This window comes from Lupinus angustifolius, chromosome LG06 (assembly GCF_001865875.1).
Source record: "Lupinus angustifolius cultivar Tanjil chromosome LG06, LupAngTanjil_v1.0, whole genome shotgun sequence".
Classification (NCBI taxonomy): Eukaryota; Viridiplantae; Streptophyta; class Magnoliopsida; order Fabales; family Fabaceae; genus Lupinus; species Lupinus angustifolius.
Window position 1 is genome coordinate 30,949,027 of NC_032014.1, and position 17,028 is coordinate 30,966,054.

The 17,028-nt window shown below is 31.9% G+C and overlaps 3 protein-coding genes across 3 annotated transcripts; 2 read left to right on the forward strand and 1 right to left on the reverse strand.

Moving 5' to 3' along the window:
* Positions 5,747–7,191, forward strand: LOC109351120 (protein BIG GRAIN 1-like B). Its single transcript, XM_019592477.1, has one exon. It carries the CDS (start codon positions 5,973–5,975, stop codon positions 7,089–7,091), a length of 1,119 nt encoding a protein of 372 aa, XP_019448022.1. The 5' UTR covers positions 5,747–5,972; the 3' UTR covers positions 7,092–7,191.
* Positions 10,084–10,691, forward strand: LOC109351123. The gene has a single exon (XM_019592480.1). The coding sequence runs from the start codon at positions 10,173–10,175 to the stop codon at positions 10,530–10,532; it is 360 nt and encodes a 119-aa protein (XP_019448025.1). The 5' UTR covers positions 10,084–10,172; the 3' UTR covers positions 10,533–10,691.
* Positions 10,600–14,095, reverse strand: LOC109351122 (thermospermine synthase ACAULIS5-like). Its single transcript, XM_019592479.1, has 10 exons — positions 13,865–14,095; positions 13,686–13,752; positions 13,479–13,573; positions 13,040–13,142; positions 12,433–12,521; positions 12,183–12,339; positions 12,013–12,088; positions 11,704–11,762; positions 11,477–11,613; positions 10,600–11,098 (listed from the first exon to the last, which is right to left on the reverse strand). Exons 1-10 carry the CDS (start codon positions 14,014–14,016, stop codon positions 11,020–11,022), a joined length of 1,014 nt encoding a protein of 337 aa, XP_019448024.1. The 5' UTR covers positions 14,017–14,095; the 3' UTR covers positions 10,600–11,019.

Here is a 17,028-nt window from a genome sequence, read left to right on the forward strand (position 1 = left end):
TATTGTTTCTAACGACTTTGCTTATATAATAAATTGTTTAGACTAACTCAAATTTGAGTTTGACTAATTTTTATCATCCTAAACTTCTATATAGTATCAGAATCATACTGATTTCATCCTCCATGACCTGTTTGGCTACTATTCTGCTATCAAGATGTCGAACAATTCAGAACTCCCACCAGTGGTCATCTCTATTTGTTGTGTCAATTTCTCTTTAGTATTAATTCATTTTTCTCCTATTAGTCATCTCTCTTTGTCCTATTCATGCATTTCACCTTCTCCTATTAGCCATCTCTCTTTGTCATATTATGTTAATAGTGTTTCATTTTAATTTCTTTTCAAACCAAACTAACTGAAAAGTAAGACAATGACTAGAGGGTGGAGTATAACTAGTGGTATTGCTTTGTTAACATGTTAAAAAATTATTAGTTTAAGCTGCAAAAAGATTGACAAGGAATTATTAGTAATTCTAGGTTTATTCAAAACAAGTACTCTTGGTTTGAAATCATTCATCCCCTCCTCTCAAATATATAATAACCTTTGCTTATGCACCTAAAGTTTAAACCATAGACTCTTAAACAAAACAGAAAAGACTGTAAAATTTACAAGAGTATTTAGCTTCACAGCAAAAGCTATATATGATATTCACAAACTATATGACTACTACTGGTTGCATTGATTTTTAGGCTTGCATACCTTAGTGTTCATAGATTTATCGTATTAAATAGTCCCTTCCTGCAAAACGATGAGAAATATATATTGCCTTTTTTTTGCTACATTAGAAATATATACTATACATTCATGCAAAATATATACCATACATTTTGGACAGTGTCACATAACGTTTTAAAGAGAATGATTTGGTCATCACTCAACCAATAATACTTATTTGGCGTCATTTAGAATTGCTGCATGCAAGTGGCATAATCAACACGGTTTTACTTTCTAATTTCACCTTTAATTATGTCTTTATTTTTTGAAACCTGGCTCCATTTTGATCTTGGAACCTAAACTCTTAACAAATTTTGATCCTTCAAAAGTTTGACCACACCATCACTTAATTGATAGCAAGGACTAAAATGCATTGGAAATGGACATAGTTACACCATCACCATCACCATCACTTAGTTGCACCATCAAGTTGTAAAAAACATTGACTATAGAAGAGAAATATACATTTTTTTTGTCCAAGGACACCCTCACCATAGAGGGTCTTAATTAGCATAGATCATTCTAGAGTAGAAGTTTTTGTAGGCTTTGTGGGTCTCATGGTGAGAAACAATGTTTTCCTTTTGCCACAAAAATTGTTGTTTTTCTTACTTATCAATTTTTTTTTTATAAATAAAATTGCATTAAAGGAGCACAAGGGGTGCCCACCCAATACAAGAAGGAAACCAATTACAACTTGGTTACATTTAGCGATAAGCAAAGTTTAGGATCCAAACACCAATTAGCGAACGACAAGGAATTATGAGAAACAAAAGAGATAAACCAAATCCACGATCTAGTTTGAATTAAATCCAATAAGTGCACATAGCTAGGAGTCTTCTCCTGAAAGATGACATCATTTCTCATAATCCACACCGACCAAACGACCGCAAACCAGAGCATACGCCATAGCTTTATACAAGTACCGCTTTTAAGAGTATCATGAAGCTTGAAAGAATCCATAATTGTTGAAGGTATTGTGACAGGAACTTGAAGCCAAGAATAAAAACCTTTCCAAACACTTGCAACAAAGTTACAAGATATAAACAAGTGGTCTATAGTTTCAATATGATTGTTGCAAAAAGAACAAACTATATCTTCCGCCCTCGCAATAATATTCCTCTTAAGAAGTTCAGCCTTTATTGGGAGCCGACCTCTTAAGAGTTTCCAGACAAAACAACAAACATTTGAAGGTAAACAATTAATCCATCAGTTTTTTAGCAAAATACCTAAAGAAGATTGGTTATCATTCATCTGAGCCAAATAAGTTGTTTTCACCACATACTCACCCGATCTGTCAAGACCCCATATCTAAGTGTCACTAGAACCCTGTTTGCACGAATGGTGGTTAATTAGATCATAAAGATTCTTGGTTAGAGATACGTTTCTGCCAGACATGTCTCTCTTCCAAGGAATTTCCCAATACCAAACACCATCCTTCCAATAACCGTTGTCCCCCACCTAAGCGCCATGATTAGAAGCTAGATTGAACAATCTAGGAAAAGTCACTTTGAGACTCTAATTACCAACCCAAATATCATGCCAAAAAAAGGTTTGAAGACCGTTGCCAATATCCTTCCAAACATTATCCACAAACCAACCCCCTGAGTCCTCACCAGAAGAGCCCACTTTTCCCAAGTCTCTCCAACACCTCGGAGAAAAGATATTCGGATGAGAAAGCCACTCTAGACCATATTTTGAATTTATTACCTTCACCCAAAGAGCATCCTTGTCTTGCAACCTACGCCATCTCCATTTCCCCAACAAAGCAAGATTAAAGCGAAAGAGATCCTTCACACCAAGACCTCCTAACTCCTTAGACTTACAAACCACATCCTAAGCCACCCACGCAATACCTTTGCCACCCCGATTATTTCCCCACAAAAATCTTCTTTGTAAGCTAGCAATTTTATCTAGGACCTTCTTAGGTGCTTTATAGAGCGAAAGCATATAAGTAGGAATGTTAGATAAAATTGAGTTCAACAGGGTTAATCTACCTCCAAAAGAAATATGCTTACATTTCCAAGAAGCAAGCCTTTTAGACACAACCTCAATCATACCTTGCCAAGTGGATAACCTCTTGGGATTAGCCCCAACAGGAATGCCTAAGTAGAGGAAAGGAATAGAACCAACCTTATAAAATAAAAAATCCGCCGCTATTGAGATAGAGGAGTCAGATAACCTTATCCCAAAGGAAATCTAACTTACTTATCAATTGCTTAACAAAATTTTATGCAAAGGAAATCCACATACATATCAACTTAGTCCTTCTTTGACTCCATTATCAACTGCACCACAATGTCCCTACCAAATATTAAATCACCCTTAAGATCCATTTCTATCAATGTTGAAAGAACATAAGATCATTGTCTAATTATTGGTGCAAGCCAACCTCACATTTTCCAATTGTTATGACCATATTCTAACACCTACAATTCAAATTAGTCATCACACTAATTGTAGCCATATTCAGAGACCTAATCAAGGACTTTCCTGTGTCATGGTTTTTATTTTTCTGAAGTCTAGGATACAAGATGGGCCATTGATGATGTGCATCAAGGTCATGTCTTAAGGCTGATACATATAGAGGAAACCAAATATTTGAAGGCATGTGATCCTGATAAGTGACATGGGAGCAAATCTTTCATATTCATAGACCTAATGGAAGTGGTGGGGTTTATTAGACCTTAATTAATATAAGTCCAAAATATATATCCTCTCCATATAGTTAGTAATGTATTTTTTTTTGGATGAATGGTTGATTTAAGTGATACATATTTAATTTGCGTAAAGATCTAACTTCAAGTTTTATGTATATATGAACAAAAATTAAACCGAGTTAACTTTACTAGACAAAATAATTATAATGTTCACTTTCATAGATGATGGATATGGGGTACTTGATATAGATTCCCTTTCTTTGTGGCAATCTCCAAGACCTCAAATTTAGTGTATACAGTAGCTTAGATGAAGTGATGATGATTTTCATCGATCATGTTGATACATGTGGTAGAGAAAATGTTGATCACAAATTGAAGTAGGCTATTCATAATTTGTCAAATATATTTTATAAAATATGCCTTAATTTTAGCTTATCAACTTTATAGTTTAACAAAATATAATATCTAAATACCAACACAGTTAATAGATGATTAAGTTCCTTCTACAAGATATCAAGGTTTGATCCTCAATGCTAACAAGTAATATTAAATTCGTTTAATAAAAAAAATACTGTTTATTATTAATATATCAATTGTATTATATGAAATGGTAAAAATAGTTCATAAGTAAATAAATAAAGAATTTGGTTAAATTATAATGGAGTAAAATTTAAAACCTAATCTAGATAGCATGCTAAGCCTGTTAAGAGCTGATGCAATGGGAAGCATAAAGGATTTGTCAAGCGTCAAATCTAGAATGATAAATAGTAATGTTATTAAAATCGGACCGGTCATCAAACCGGTGAGGGTACTGGTTTAGTGGTTTAACCAGTGGTTCAGTAATTAAACCGGACATACATGCTTATATATATATATATATATGTAAACCTGTAACAAAAATTATCTAATATCTAGGTACTCAAATTTATAATCCATATTTATAGTCGAAGTAAGAATTCTCATAAACAAACAACTTTAATAAATCCAAAGTCTAAATTACAAATACTAATAGTATAATCCACAAGTACTTGTCTTACTTAACAAACTCGAAACATATGACGCAAGTTCATAACTCAGTCTACAAAACATATTATATATTTAAAACTTAACACCAATGAGTTAAAGTTGTTTCATATTGAGGTTCCATTTCTTCACCATTTAAGTCCAAAATTTGACTAATGTTGTCTTCAACTAGGTTCACATTGCATCATCATCATCTTCTAAATTTAATTTTGATCTACAACAGTATCATTTCTTCATACATCAATTTTCATACAGGTTAACAATAAAGAAAAGGAGTTTCTAATTCTATGTGGTATGTACCTATGTGGGGTTCTTTAAAATTACATGTATGAACCGGCTGGTTCAATCAAATTCTGACTGGTTCACCGGTTTTGACACGGTTCACAGGTTTTTCTCCGGTTTACACCGGTTTTGATGCTTAGCCGGCACAACACTTGTTTCGTACCGGTTATGGGACCGGTTGGCCGGTTCTCCGATTGAACCGGTTTTAATAACATTGATAAATACAAATTTGCAAACATAAACCTAATAAATAAAAACTGTAATTCTCTATAAAGAGAAAACTCTTAAATTTTATTAATCAAAATAATATGTTTCTTACTGCTACATCCCAAAAAAAGATATGAAAAAAATAATAAAAATATATTAAAAAGATAATCAATAAAAATATTAAAATGTTATTGCTTCCTAACTAGCGATTTTGTTTTGGATAAGTGCAACTAATCTTCCTACCTGAAGAGCCCTCCATAGTCCATACCCTTAAAATGCAATGTACACTACTGTCTTCATGTAGTGTTTTTTCAACTGGATCAACGGCCTTAAATAATCTTGGAACAGAGTCAAGTTGGCTAGATACCAATATGGGGTCATCTTTTGGCATTTCTTGAAAGTTACAAAGTCTAATATTTGAAACTCGACTCACCACTCATTAATTAATCACATTAAACTTAAATTTAAAATTTATGTTGTTAAACAAATAAACAATTTGAACAAAATACAATTTAACGGTTGAACTAATGAATTAACTTGATTATTATATACATGAATTGAATGGTTGGCAAACTATACATGAATTGAATGGTAGGCAAACTAAGACTAATCTCAATAACTATATTCAAGATTCTGTATCTTATTACGTACCAAATGTTATTAAAAAGTGTTAACTAGTTAAAAAAATCATAAAAAAAATAATTTTTTTTATTACGTATTATAATATGATTAACTTAAATATGCAGACATGAATTTTTTAAGACATGTAATCTAGTTACTTATATATACTCTCCTTATTTCCTTGCTTCATTCTTAAGCTTGCCACTCTCCCTCTCATTACTACTCTCTTTCACTTTTCTCTCTTTCTTTCATTCCATAAACAAAACACATTCATCAATTACTCTCTTCACCTTCCCCTTCCCCTTCCATCATTTCTTATTCCCCATTCTCCATCTCCCTAACCATACCTTACTTCATTATTTTATTCACCTTTCATTGCGGCATTTTAATTCCAACTATTTCTATATCCATTCTCCAATATATATTTTCATCTTATTTAACAAGAGTTGGCTCATATATTGCACATCAAACATGCATCATAGATTCGAGAAGAAGAGTGAAACTAAGTTCTACACAGAAACCACAATAACGGCAAAGAAACATAACAGAAGCAACGTAAGATACAACAACAAAAGTATTGTGGAAAAAGAACAAGCTCAAGAAAAAGACAAAAAAGTTGGAACACAACAACCATGTTTTGTTCCAAAACATCATCATCACGGTGATCATGACCAACATGTTCTTTTCTTTAGTTCTATTTCGATTTCCTCAGACTCTAGTTCTGGTGGATTCTCTTCCTCTGACACAGAGTCCATTATGCCACGTGCCTCGTGTTTTGCACCATCAAAGCCAAAGCCTGTTGTGAACAAGGATAGGAACAATGAGAACCAAGCAGCATCAACGCTCACATTCGAGGGTTTTTCTCAAAAATCCAAAACAGAAGGCATTGAGATTCATGATGAGAAAGCATTGTTCAAGTCCAAACTGAGAGCACTCAAGATTTACAACAATCTCAAGAAAGTAAAACAACCCATTTCACCAGGTGGAAGGTTAACCACTTTTCTTAACTCCCTTTTTGCAAATGCTAAGAAAAGTAAAAGTAGTAGAAGAAGCTACTGTGAAGAAGAGGGAGACATGAAAAGTGAGAGAAAATTAAAATCCAAGTCTTTTTCATCTTGTTCTTCTGCTTCTTCATTTTCAAGGTCTTGTTTAAGCAAGACATCTTCTGAGAGGGAAAAGATATTCAATGGGGATAAGAGAAAGGTGCGTTTTTACCCAGTGAGTGTGATCGTGGACGAAGAGAATCGACCTTGTGGCCATAAATATTTGTATGAAGAAGAGAAGGTTAAGTTACCAGTCTTGGAGAAGAGTAGGGTGATGGAGAATGATTTAGTTTTGAAGGGTTTGCCTATAAGGATAAATAATGCTAATGATCAACGTCAAGGTTTTAAATTACAGTCCACAACCGTGAATGACGAAGAAGATGAAGATGATGATGATGATGATGCAGCAAGTTATGCAAGTTCGGATCTTTTTGAGCTTGATCATCTGTCTATGTTGGGAAATGGAATGCATTGTGAGGAGCTTCCAGTGTATGAGACTACTCATGTTAGTACAAATCGAGCCATTGTTAATGGCTTCATAATTTAGTTTTGTTCAATAGAAGCATATGTCATGTATACACGTATTATTTTTGTTCTTTGTAGTCATTTTCTTATGCATATATCGATTAAATAAAATAGTCTGGATCTTGCACAAAATAAATAAAACTACTTAATTAATTGCTTGTGATGATTGTAATTCTATGTTGAAACTGTGATACTTTTTTGGTTCTGTGAATAGTGTACAAAACCAAATTCATGTAAAGTGAATCTTGATGTATTAATTTTATGAGGGGAAGTTTCACTCCTAGTTGAACACTTGACATAAACATAGTATATATCTATTACATGCAGATTTGAACGAAGTATCATCCTGTGTATTCAAATATAAAAATATCTTCTTGACACCAAAACTTATATACCAATACGGTTTTCCATATTTTTTAATGCATTTTAAGAAAATGACATGTATACAAATAAGATAAAAAAATTAAGAAATAAAGATAAATTTATACTTTTCAAATATAGTGTCTTAGTTTTGGCGTGGAAACAATGGAGTTGATACTTTATACAACTCGTTCAACAAAGTGGGTGAATAATTTAAAGGTGCATGGGTGAGTGTGATGATAGTGATGGTGCTTTATTAGGTGATCGTGTGAACAAGACCAGCATGTCATCTGATATGTAAACTGTAAAAACAACCTTTTTTTGGTTTGAATATGTATCTATGTTTCTTAGTCTAGGTATATGTAGCTGTCAGTGAATATGCTATTGCTATTGTTTCTGAATGTGTGTGTATAGAAAGAAAGTTATAAAAGTGAATAATATAGGGTACTTAAAAGAATGAGAGATTCCAGATTGTAATCACAAGCAAAATGAGAGGATTGTGATGGTAAAGGTAAAGGCTCATGGGAATAGAGAAAGTGAAGAATATTAAAGCTTTTGCTTTTCTCTCTTTATTTATTTATTTATTTCTTCCTCTCTCGAAATCGAATTTATATTTTGTATTATTCTTATAGTAACTTGCAAAATCAGCTACCTTGAATAAAGCTCCTATGAAGTTAATCTAAAGTAACATGCAAGTTTATGATTAAAGATGCATCAATTTGACAAAAAACTCTAGATAGTCCTATGATTTCTGGAATCACTGACTCTTGTGTTAAGAGGACCAACGTGAAATTGGATGTCTGAACAACCTACCCAAAGATATCACTGCCCTAATAAGTATATTGATATAACACTTTCTTTTGTATATAAATCCATATTCATCAATTGGGTTAAAAGAATGTAGTGATAACATTACAAATAAAGAGACAAACCAAGGAATTATTTTGTTTTGTAAGGTGAAATTTTTATTAAAAGTAACAAATATACAACAAAAGAGATACAAGAACATAACACCAAAGCCTAAGGCCTCAAAAATGAACAAGGAAACACAAGCACCTAGAGAACTAATGTAGGGGTTAACAATAACAAACCAAACTAGCAATCTGAGTTAGAAACTTATCCAAACCAAGACATAATAGAGTCTTTGATTCTACAATTGATCCAAAGTCAAGACTTGAACTTTATCACATATAGCAACTCCTCCAAACTCATCCTCTTGTTGTTAAAGATAATATCATTTCTACACCTCCATAAGAACCAGATTGCAACCATTCAGATCACAGAGCCAATCCCTTTCTCCTAGCAACCCTTAATAGAGATAAGGTGTTGAAACTAGTGAGATTTAGCTTAGGATGATACTACCATGTCAGCCTCATCCACCTATAAAGTAGTTGTCATACTTGGTAAGAAAATTGACAAGAGAAGAAGATATAATGAATAGTCTCCAGAGAATTTTGGCACTAAACGTAGAAAACCTCATTTCCAGAAAGGTTACCACCCCTCTAGACTAGGTTCCACTTGCTAGGAATTCTATTCAAGATAATTCTCTAAGCAACAAACCAAGTAATAATTAGTCTTTTATAATGATTTTAGCTCGTAAGAGGGAGTAACCAAGTAGTTAAACAAGACTCATTAGATAATCTAGGATTAATAATTTGAATAGCATATTATTATTGATTTGGAATTAACCTAATTAATTTTAAATCATTAAAATACTCTGAGAAGAATAGACATTGCAACAAAAAAAGGAAGAAAGGGTTGGAATGGGTAGTTGTTGTGGTCCACACTAGAATAGGTACACTTTAGCTTTATGTTATCTAAAGACACAAAGTGATGAAGATTGGTGATCCCTAGGTGAGTTTCCACTACACTGTTTATTGTTTAACCATATTCTATCTCTTTATATCCTACAAAGTACAAAAGCAAGAAGATGAAGATGGCCATCATTGTGATATGTGTGTCTAGTTAAATACAATAATCTTTTCCCTTTTCTCTCTCAATACACAAAGCTTTACACTAACATTCACACCACAATCTTGTTGCACATGCAGCTTTAGATTACGTTCCACACTTGCAACACCTTGAACTATAGTATATGAGAAATGATATATCTCATATATTGACAAAAATATTATGCTACATGCATTATGTTTTTCGAACTACTAAGTTAAATTGACAAAAATAAGTGACCCCTATATATCTATGCTGCTTGCTTTATGTTCTTTGGAACTATTCATCTTATACCTAGCCTTTCATGTTAATAAAGTGTACATATTGAAAACCAAGAAAGTTGTTGTGTGGTAAAAGAGGTGTAACAATACAATTTGCCTGCTGTTACAATCATATGCATAGGTAACATGTTATTTACTACTTCCAGCATTCTTATTTGATGTTTTACTTTTATATATATATATATATATAATATAATATAATATAATATTTCAGGACAAAAATGACAACCTGAATCAAGCTAGAATCTATTCCACTCATTTCTACTACTTCCTTACAAAAAGGAAAAGGCCAAAATAAATTTTGTTAAAAATTCTGCTGCACTGTTTGAGAGTTGAGATGATAACCTTATCCCCTAATCCCATGTAGAACATCTGCCACGTAAGCAACCAACGCTTGCCACATCATCAGAAAATCTCCACTTACAACTTCACATATCTATTTTCCACACATTTCTTCAACCCCTATCTAACCCTCAGGCCAAGAAAGCTAAAGAAAAGTGATTACAAAAAAAATGGCTTCTGCTTCCATGACTCTACCATTAACCTTTGCTACACAAAACAAACTGAACCCTTCATCCTCTGCACCATTTTTGAGGCCATTACCAAAGAGGGAAGTGGTTAAAAAGTCACAGTTGAAGTCCAAGGTACTTGGAATTCAAGCTTCTTTGAAGGAAAAATCAGTGGCAGGTCTTACAGCAGCTGCAGTAACAGCTTCTTTGGTGATACCTGAGATGGCTCAGGCAGCAGGAAATGATTTCTCACCATCTCTTAAAAACTTTTTGCTCAGTATTGCAGCTGGTGGAGTTGTCCTAACAGCTATATTTGGTGCAGTTATAGGAGTTTCCAACTTTGATCCTGTCAAAAGAGCTTAAACTTTGTGTGTGTGTTGTTTGAAAGCTTCCAATTTATTATTCATATCTTAATTTCATGTGTTTTTCACTTTTTGTTTCTTTTAGTTTATTCTATGTTTATTGAGTTCAATCTAGTTTTTAATCTTTTGCTCACCTTATACTTAATTTCATTAGGGTAAGGGTGGCATGAGGATGATATATAATTGTTCACCTACAAAAAAATTATTTTTAATCTTTTGTACTCGAATTTCTAGAACCAAATCCATGAAACAATCATAAATTGTTGATCTCCAAATATTCAATCATAGTGTTTGTTTTTCTGTATAGAAAATTCTCACATACTATTGCATTGTGCAAATTAAAACATGCATCATATATGACATGTATTACAAAAATTGAACTTGCCCTCAGATTAACTTAATTCAAAGTAAAATCTGGAGTGCATGACAGCAATATTTTGAGTATGCAAGAATTTCCCTCAATCTCTCTATAGCTTGAAGATGAGTCCTTAGAGATGATGAGAAACACCATGTCCATGAATAAATCTAGCATTTTCTTCGGTATAAACGTGAGTTTCATTCTGAAGCCTGCAACATTAATGATATCGATATTTATTAATGTCAAAACCTAATCAAGTGAGAATTGTATTGTTCATTGAATAGGGTCAAATTATGATACCATTAAGGCTAATCATGCATCTAAATGATATAACATAAAGCATGTACATGATTCTTAATGGTATGTATAGCAGATATTTACATTGTAAGTATCTTTTACAAGTGAGTTAAACATTCTTTATATAGTATCACTAGGGATCATTTACCAATTTGGCCTTTGATTTTGTACATTTTTTATAAATTTCGTTCCACGATCAAATTTGCTGATGATGTTGAAAATCAAAGACTAAATTGTCTAATTTGTTATGTAAATATATTTGTTCATATCATGTCATGTAATATACTTACGATAGTGACACAATCTTATTCATGATGGAAGATGAGTGAAACCAAGCACCATTTAGATAGAGTAATTCATCATTCACTCTTGTTCCAATTCTTCTGTCCATTTCCTCAGAGCCAATGGATAGTGGTTGATCTGAAGCCTGGATTCAAAACATACAAATTTCAAGTAAAAAAAATATTAATCACAACTAAGCAGTAAAATAAATCTTAGCTTCTTTCTTTTTTCTTACCATAACCCATCCCCATGTATCTGCAAAAGATGGTACATGAGTTGAGTATACCTTCACATCTGCCCAAAAAAAAAAACATGCACACATAAGAAAACATGTCTCTGAGTTAAACATAAACACAGACAATATATATCCTAGTGTAATGTTAACTTTGCTAGTAATAAAGTTGAACAACTATGCTTTATGAACATTATGAAAATATGTTTTATGTAAAAGTATATTTGTTTGTTTACTATTTATGTTTAACTTTATTATATAAATAATGGGACTAAAATTAAATCCTAGAACAGAAGGGTTGGATAGTCTTACATTTGAAGACCTGTTTGATTGTGTTGTATATAGAAGTGAAGACTTCCTTGTGTGTGAAGATACCTGCTGGTCCAGCCTGCAGAAGATACAATATTTGATTTTATATTTTTGTTGAACTTTATTATAGTACTGAGATAAATAAAGGGTGTTCAATGTTGTTAATAATGTACCTGGGTCACAAAAATTCCATTGTCATTGAGCTTGGGTTTCAAGATTTTCTCATAGAAGGATTTGGTGTAGAGTTGATAGCAAGGCCCATCTTCAAGTGGGTCTGCCAAATCTCCAACAATGATATCAAACTTGTCCTTTCTCTTCTCTAATTCAGCCCTTCAACCCAAAATTCATGTTCCAAATTTAGCTTCATTGTTAGGACACCTCAGGATATACCACCAAAATTCATAGAGAAAAAAAGGTACTTACTTGGCATCATTGATGACAAGTTCGAGTTTCTTATGAGAAAATGCTTCTTTGTTTACAACCAAGTATTTTCGGCAGAAACTTACAACCTCCTGCAAGAATTAGCAGTTGAAATTTGACTGCATTAGTTTGAGTATCTTCAATTATTCATAAATCTTAATAGTAAGATGTTTATGTATTATGAGTTAGTATGATCACACTACCAAGCTGCAATATTCACATCTTAATAGGTTGTAAAAATGATAACAATTTTGTAAAGTGAGTAAATGTGTATGTGTATAGTTAAAAAAGTGGAGAATCTATTTACCTTGTGATTATTAAAAAGTTAATATTTTAATGAAATTAAATTAAGTCAATCATCAATAAACCATGACTTGTTCACTTTACAAAATTTTCCACTTAAGAGAAACTATTTCTGTCAAAGCATATATATATATATATATATATATACTGCCATAATATTCTTTAAACTTTGAACATTTGTTGTGACTTGTGAACCAACAATAATGGACATGTTTTATAGATGAGAATCTATATTAAAATATGAAGTGTAGCACTGACTATATTATTAAGTATTGAATTTGAAGGAGAATTAAAATGTAGGAAGAACCTGGTCTATATCACACATGACAACTTTGTCTATTGACTTGTGTTTGAGGGCTTCTCTGGCAGTAGAACCTTCACCTCCTCCCATTATAAACACTCTTTTGGGACTGCCACAATCACCAAAACACATGCCTCTTCATATTAGTCATAGGGTCAACCAAACCTCAATAAAGTATATATACCAAGAACCATACAAATTATGATGAAAATAAAGTATAGTGTGAATTTATAGATACCAATAAGTATTTCATCCATTATATGAGTATTTTAGATTTGACAAGGCAAATATAAATAAACGAAAAGTATTCAGAAATAAAAATAAGGACATGTATATGTCTATGAATTATTGAAATATAGGACATGTATATGTCTATGAAATATAGTACTAGTGTATAGGGATTAAAACAAATAGTAAAGCAATCATACTAAGTATTTAAACTTACTTGGGGTGAGATAAAAGAGAGGGATGAATCAAACATTCATGATAAATGAACTCATCCGTTTCAGCACTCTGCATCTTTCCATCAATCACCAATGCCTAATATATATATGCAACATAAAATCACGTACATAATAACTATTAGTCAAAGCTTTAATTTATCCTCCTTCTATCTAGAACTAAAGGAAATAACACAACATTCATTGCATACCTTTCCAAAACGCTTTGTATCTAACAGAGCTATCTCCTGGTACTCGCTAATTCCTTTATGGAGCACACTGTTAATAGTTATAGGGAAAAAAGAATTTAATCCATGCAATTAAACAACAAAAATTTAAGGGAAAAAAGGGTATATGAAAATGATAGTAGTAAAAGAAATAAATGACAAACCTGTTGAGTTTATAAGACCATTTGAGATCATCATCGATGATTTCCTCGTACCAGGAAGTATCATGGTTCTTATCACTGCATTGGTTTTGTTGAGTTTCATGAATGAACTTTGAGAAACCATTGACGTAGAAAATCTCTGGAGCCTCACCCATGTTTGGAAGAAACAAGAGTTGATACAAATATGAGATGATAAAGGTGCAATGCAAGGGTAATGTTGTGATGGGATAGTTGGGTGTGTCAATATCTTTTTATAGCTACTCCATCGTGAAATCAGAGCATTAAATATCAGAATGTTTATTAGTAAAAGATTTGTGGAAAAAATGTTTGAAAAATAGATAAATATGGAGTTAGACTCCTCTCCATTAATGAAGAGGTAAGTAGTTGGAAAATACACTAAAAACTCAAAAGACAATGATATTTATAACCTTTACTTTTTATTGGAATTACAATTTTGACCTTAAAAATACACTACAAAATATAACTTACCTCTCCATTAATGGAGATGAGTCTTACTCATAAATATGATAATGTAAAGGAAATGAGAATATTGGTTTTGAGATGAAACACCAAAGAAACATTATTTTTTTTCAACCTCCTACATCCTATCATTAACTATCCTTATGACTCCCATTTTTATTGATGATGAGACTCGAACTCACAACCTCCTGCACTCCCTTCCTTACGACCACCCTCTAAACTTAACCAAACCTTATAAACAAAATTGAGTCATATTTAATTATATGAGTATTAATTTGTTAGAAGTATATAGGTGTTCATAGTTAGATATGTATATAATTTTATAGCGTGAGCCAGTGGCATGCGGTATTATGTTGACAGAAGCAAATGCAATAATTATGTTACCGACAACCTTATCACATTGTCACGTTAATGTATCCTCCAAATACTGCATTCCAACCTCACCATCCAATCCAACTTTCCCTATATGAAGTGAACGTTAACTAGTCACAAGCATTTTCATCTTCCTATATTTATCATGAGGGTAAAATCTATATCTTTTACACATATGTACTCTACTATCTATCATTTATTTAGATTATTCTTTTTAAAAAAATTATCAATAATTAAATATTAATTGTAGATGATATAATGAAGTGTATAAATCTTATACACTATTAGTGCATATATCTTTTTCTCATTTAATTTAATGAAACTGCAATTGTGGTGGTTGGCTGGAAATGGCAAGGTGGTGGCATTGGGGGTTGGCATTTTGAATTGTGCCACAACACTTTGGGAAGTAAGAATTGACATTAGCATGACTCCAAAAGAAACTATCACATGAATGGGATTAGTTGTTTCACTTTTTAGTGTCTCACAGTGTCCCAATTCAATGAAAATTTGACATATATTTAAAACGAAAATTAAAAAATATATAAAATAACATTTTTATGTAATTTGGTAAGATATGATTAACTTGAGACATGAAGACATGAAACTTTTGGGTCAGAGGAGGTTGGTTCTTACATGATACAAGAGTAATGATTTTAATTAAATCACCACAATTTATTATGTATTAATTAAAATTAAATGAATTTATTTCAAATTAAAGATATAATCAGAATCATTGGTGCTGATCATCTAAAGATTGTTTTTGGAAAGTTGAGGTTTTGAATAAAAAAAATTATTATTTATTATTCATAAGTGAGAGATACCACCCATTAAGTTGTTTATAGTTTTGGAGGGTGTGATCAAGCACATCTTTGATAATACCTACTACAATGTATTTCTTTGTCTCAATCCACTCATGAATCCGTATCCAACCTAAAGCTACTCATTCTTGATAAAAAAGATAACTTATTTATTGACGTTTTCTAAATAGTTTATTTTAATAATGAGTTTATAAAATAAACCACTTTGAGATAGTTGAATATTTTTATAAGATAGAAGCTTGTATTATTTTATACTATTTGTTTAATTCATCATATAATCTTATCAACTAATTTTGATATAATTGGGTAGATTATTAGCTTTCCAAATTTATTCTATAACTTGCAAGTTTTCAATTTCCTTGTTAATTAATTGTGCCAAACATAACCGTATAATCATTTTTTATTTAAAACTTGATATATTTTTTTTGGTTTCTCACATGTATCCTCGTACTGAAGGCAATCATGTCCGAGTTGGGAACATCCATAAGTATGTGGGGCTAACTCTTCCAGCGAACATTTTTTTCATCCACAATACTCGAACCTGAGATATTGCTTAGTGGAAATCAATCATGTACTACTTAAACCAATATCCATTGTAATATAAGAAGAGTGAATTCCTATTGTCATGAATGTAAGATAAAAAAGATAGAACATTGAATGTATCATGTGTGGGCCAATAGATTGAAGGGGTGCATAGTGGTTGAGTTGAGCGTGGGTGAATTCCACTATGGATTTTGTGGAGAATCCACTCTTTAAATTTGCATGCCCTAGTGAGCACTCTCTCACTTATTGTGTAGTGTCCTTAGTATTGTTCATGATGTGCATAGCAACTCTTTCAATGTGCATAGATAAAATAAATAAATTTTATTTATTTACCACATGGTACTTGAAAATATCATGCACGAGAAGAAAATGATGATTATAAGTGACTCACTTCTTTTTGTTAGTGGTCCCAATATTTAGATTATTAGTTATCTCAGTATTTCATGCTTTAAGAATCTCTCGATTGGATACACATTTTTTGGAAATAATGATAAAAAAGATGGTATTGAGGAATCAATAGTGAACAATATATTGCATTGTGATGTTGGAGGTGAAAAGTGAAAACTTTAAGCTTGACATACTATTTAAATAAAAATATTACATATATCTTTAATAAAAATTATATATTACAACTTATTTAGAGTTTATATTTTTGTATCGATAATAGCTTAATGACTTATTTACAAGTAAAGACTTAATGGTTTGTTCATGAATAGAAATTAGAAACACATTGGTCTATATACTTTTGAAGTTTTGGCTTGTTTAAATATAAACGTTTTCGAAGTTTTAAGAATTGTAGGCAATTTCAAATAAGTTTGTAGGCTAAGTAAAAAATTGAAATAGACTAAGCCATACTCGAAAATTTGACTTATCGAATGCTAATAAGTTAGACTTTGAGCTTAAATATACGACATAAGTCAACATGTTTATATCAAGGTAACGAATATTTATAGT

Bases quoted from the DNA above. Each gene is read 5' to 3' on its own strand.
- LOC109351120 (XM_019592477.1), top strand. From the start codon at position 5,973: ATGCATCATAGATTCGAGAAGAAGAGTGAAACTAAGTTCTACACAGAA.
- LOC109351123 (XM_019592480.1), top strand. From the start codon at position 10,173: ATGGCTTCTGCTTCCATGACTCTACCATTAACCTTTGCTACACAAAAC.
- LOC109351122 (XM_019592479.1), bottom strand. From the start codon at position 14,016: ATGGGTGAGGCTCCAGAGATTTTCTACGTCAATGGTTTCTCAAAGTTC. The intron at 13,143-13,478 runs GTAAGTTTAAAT...TGATTGTGGCAG, and splicing joins TCTCTTTTATCTCACCCCAA to TCCCAAAAGAGTGTTTATAA. The intron at 12,340-12,432 runs GTAAGTACCTTT...TTTGGGTTGAAG, and splicing joins CTTGTCATCAATGATGCCAA to GGCTGAATTAGAGAAGAGAA.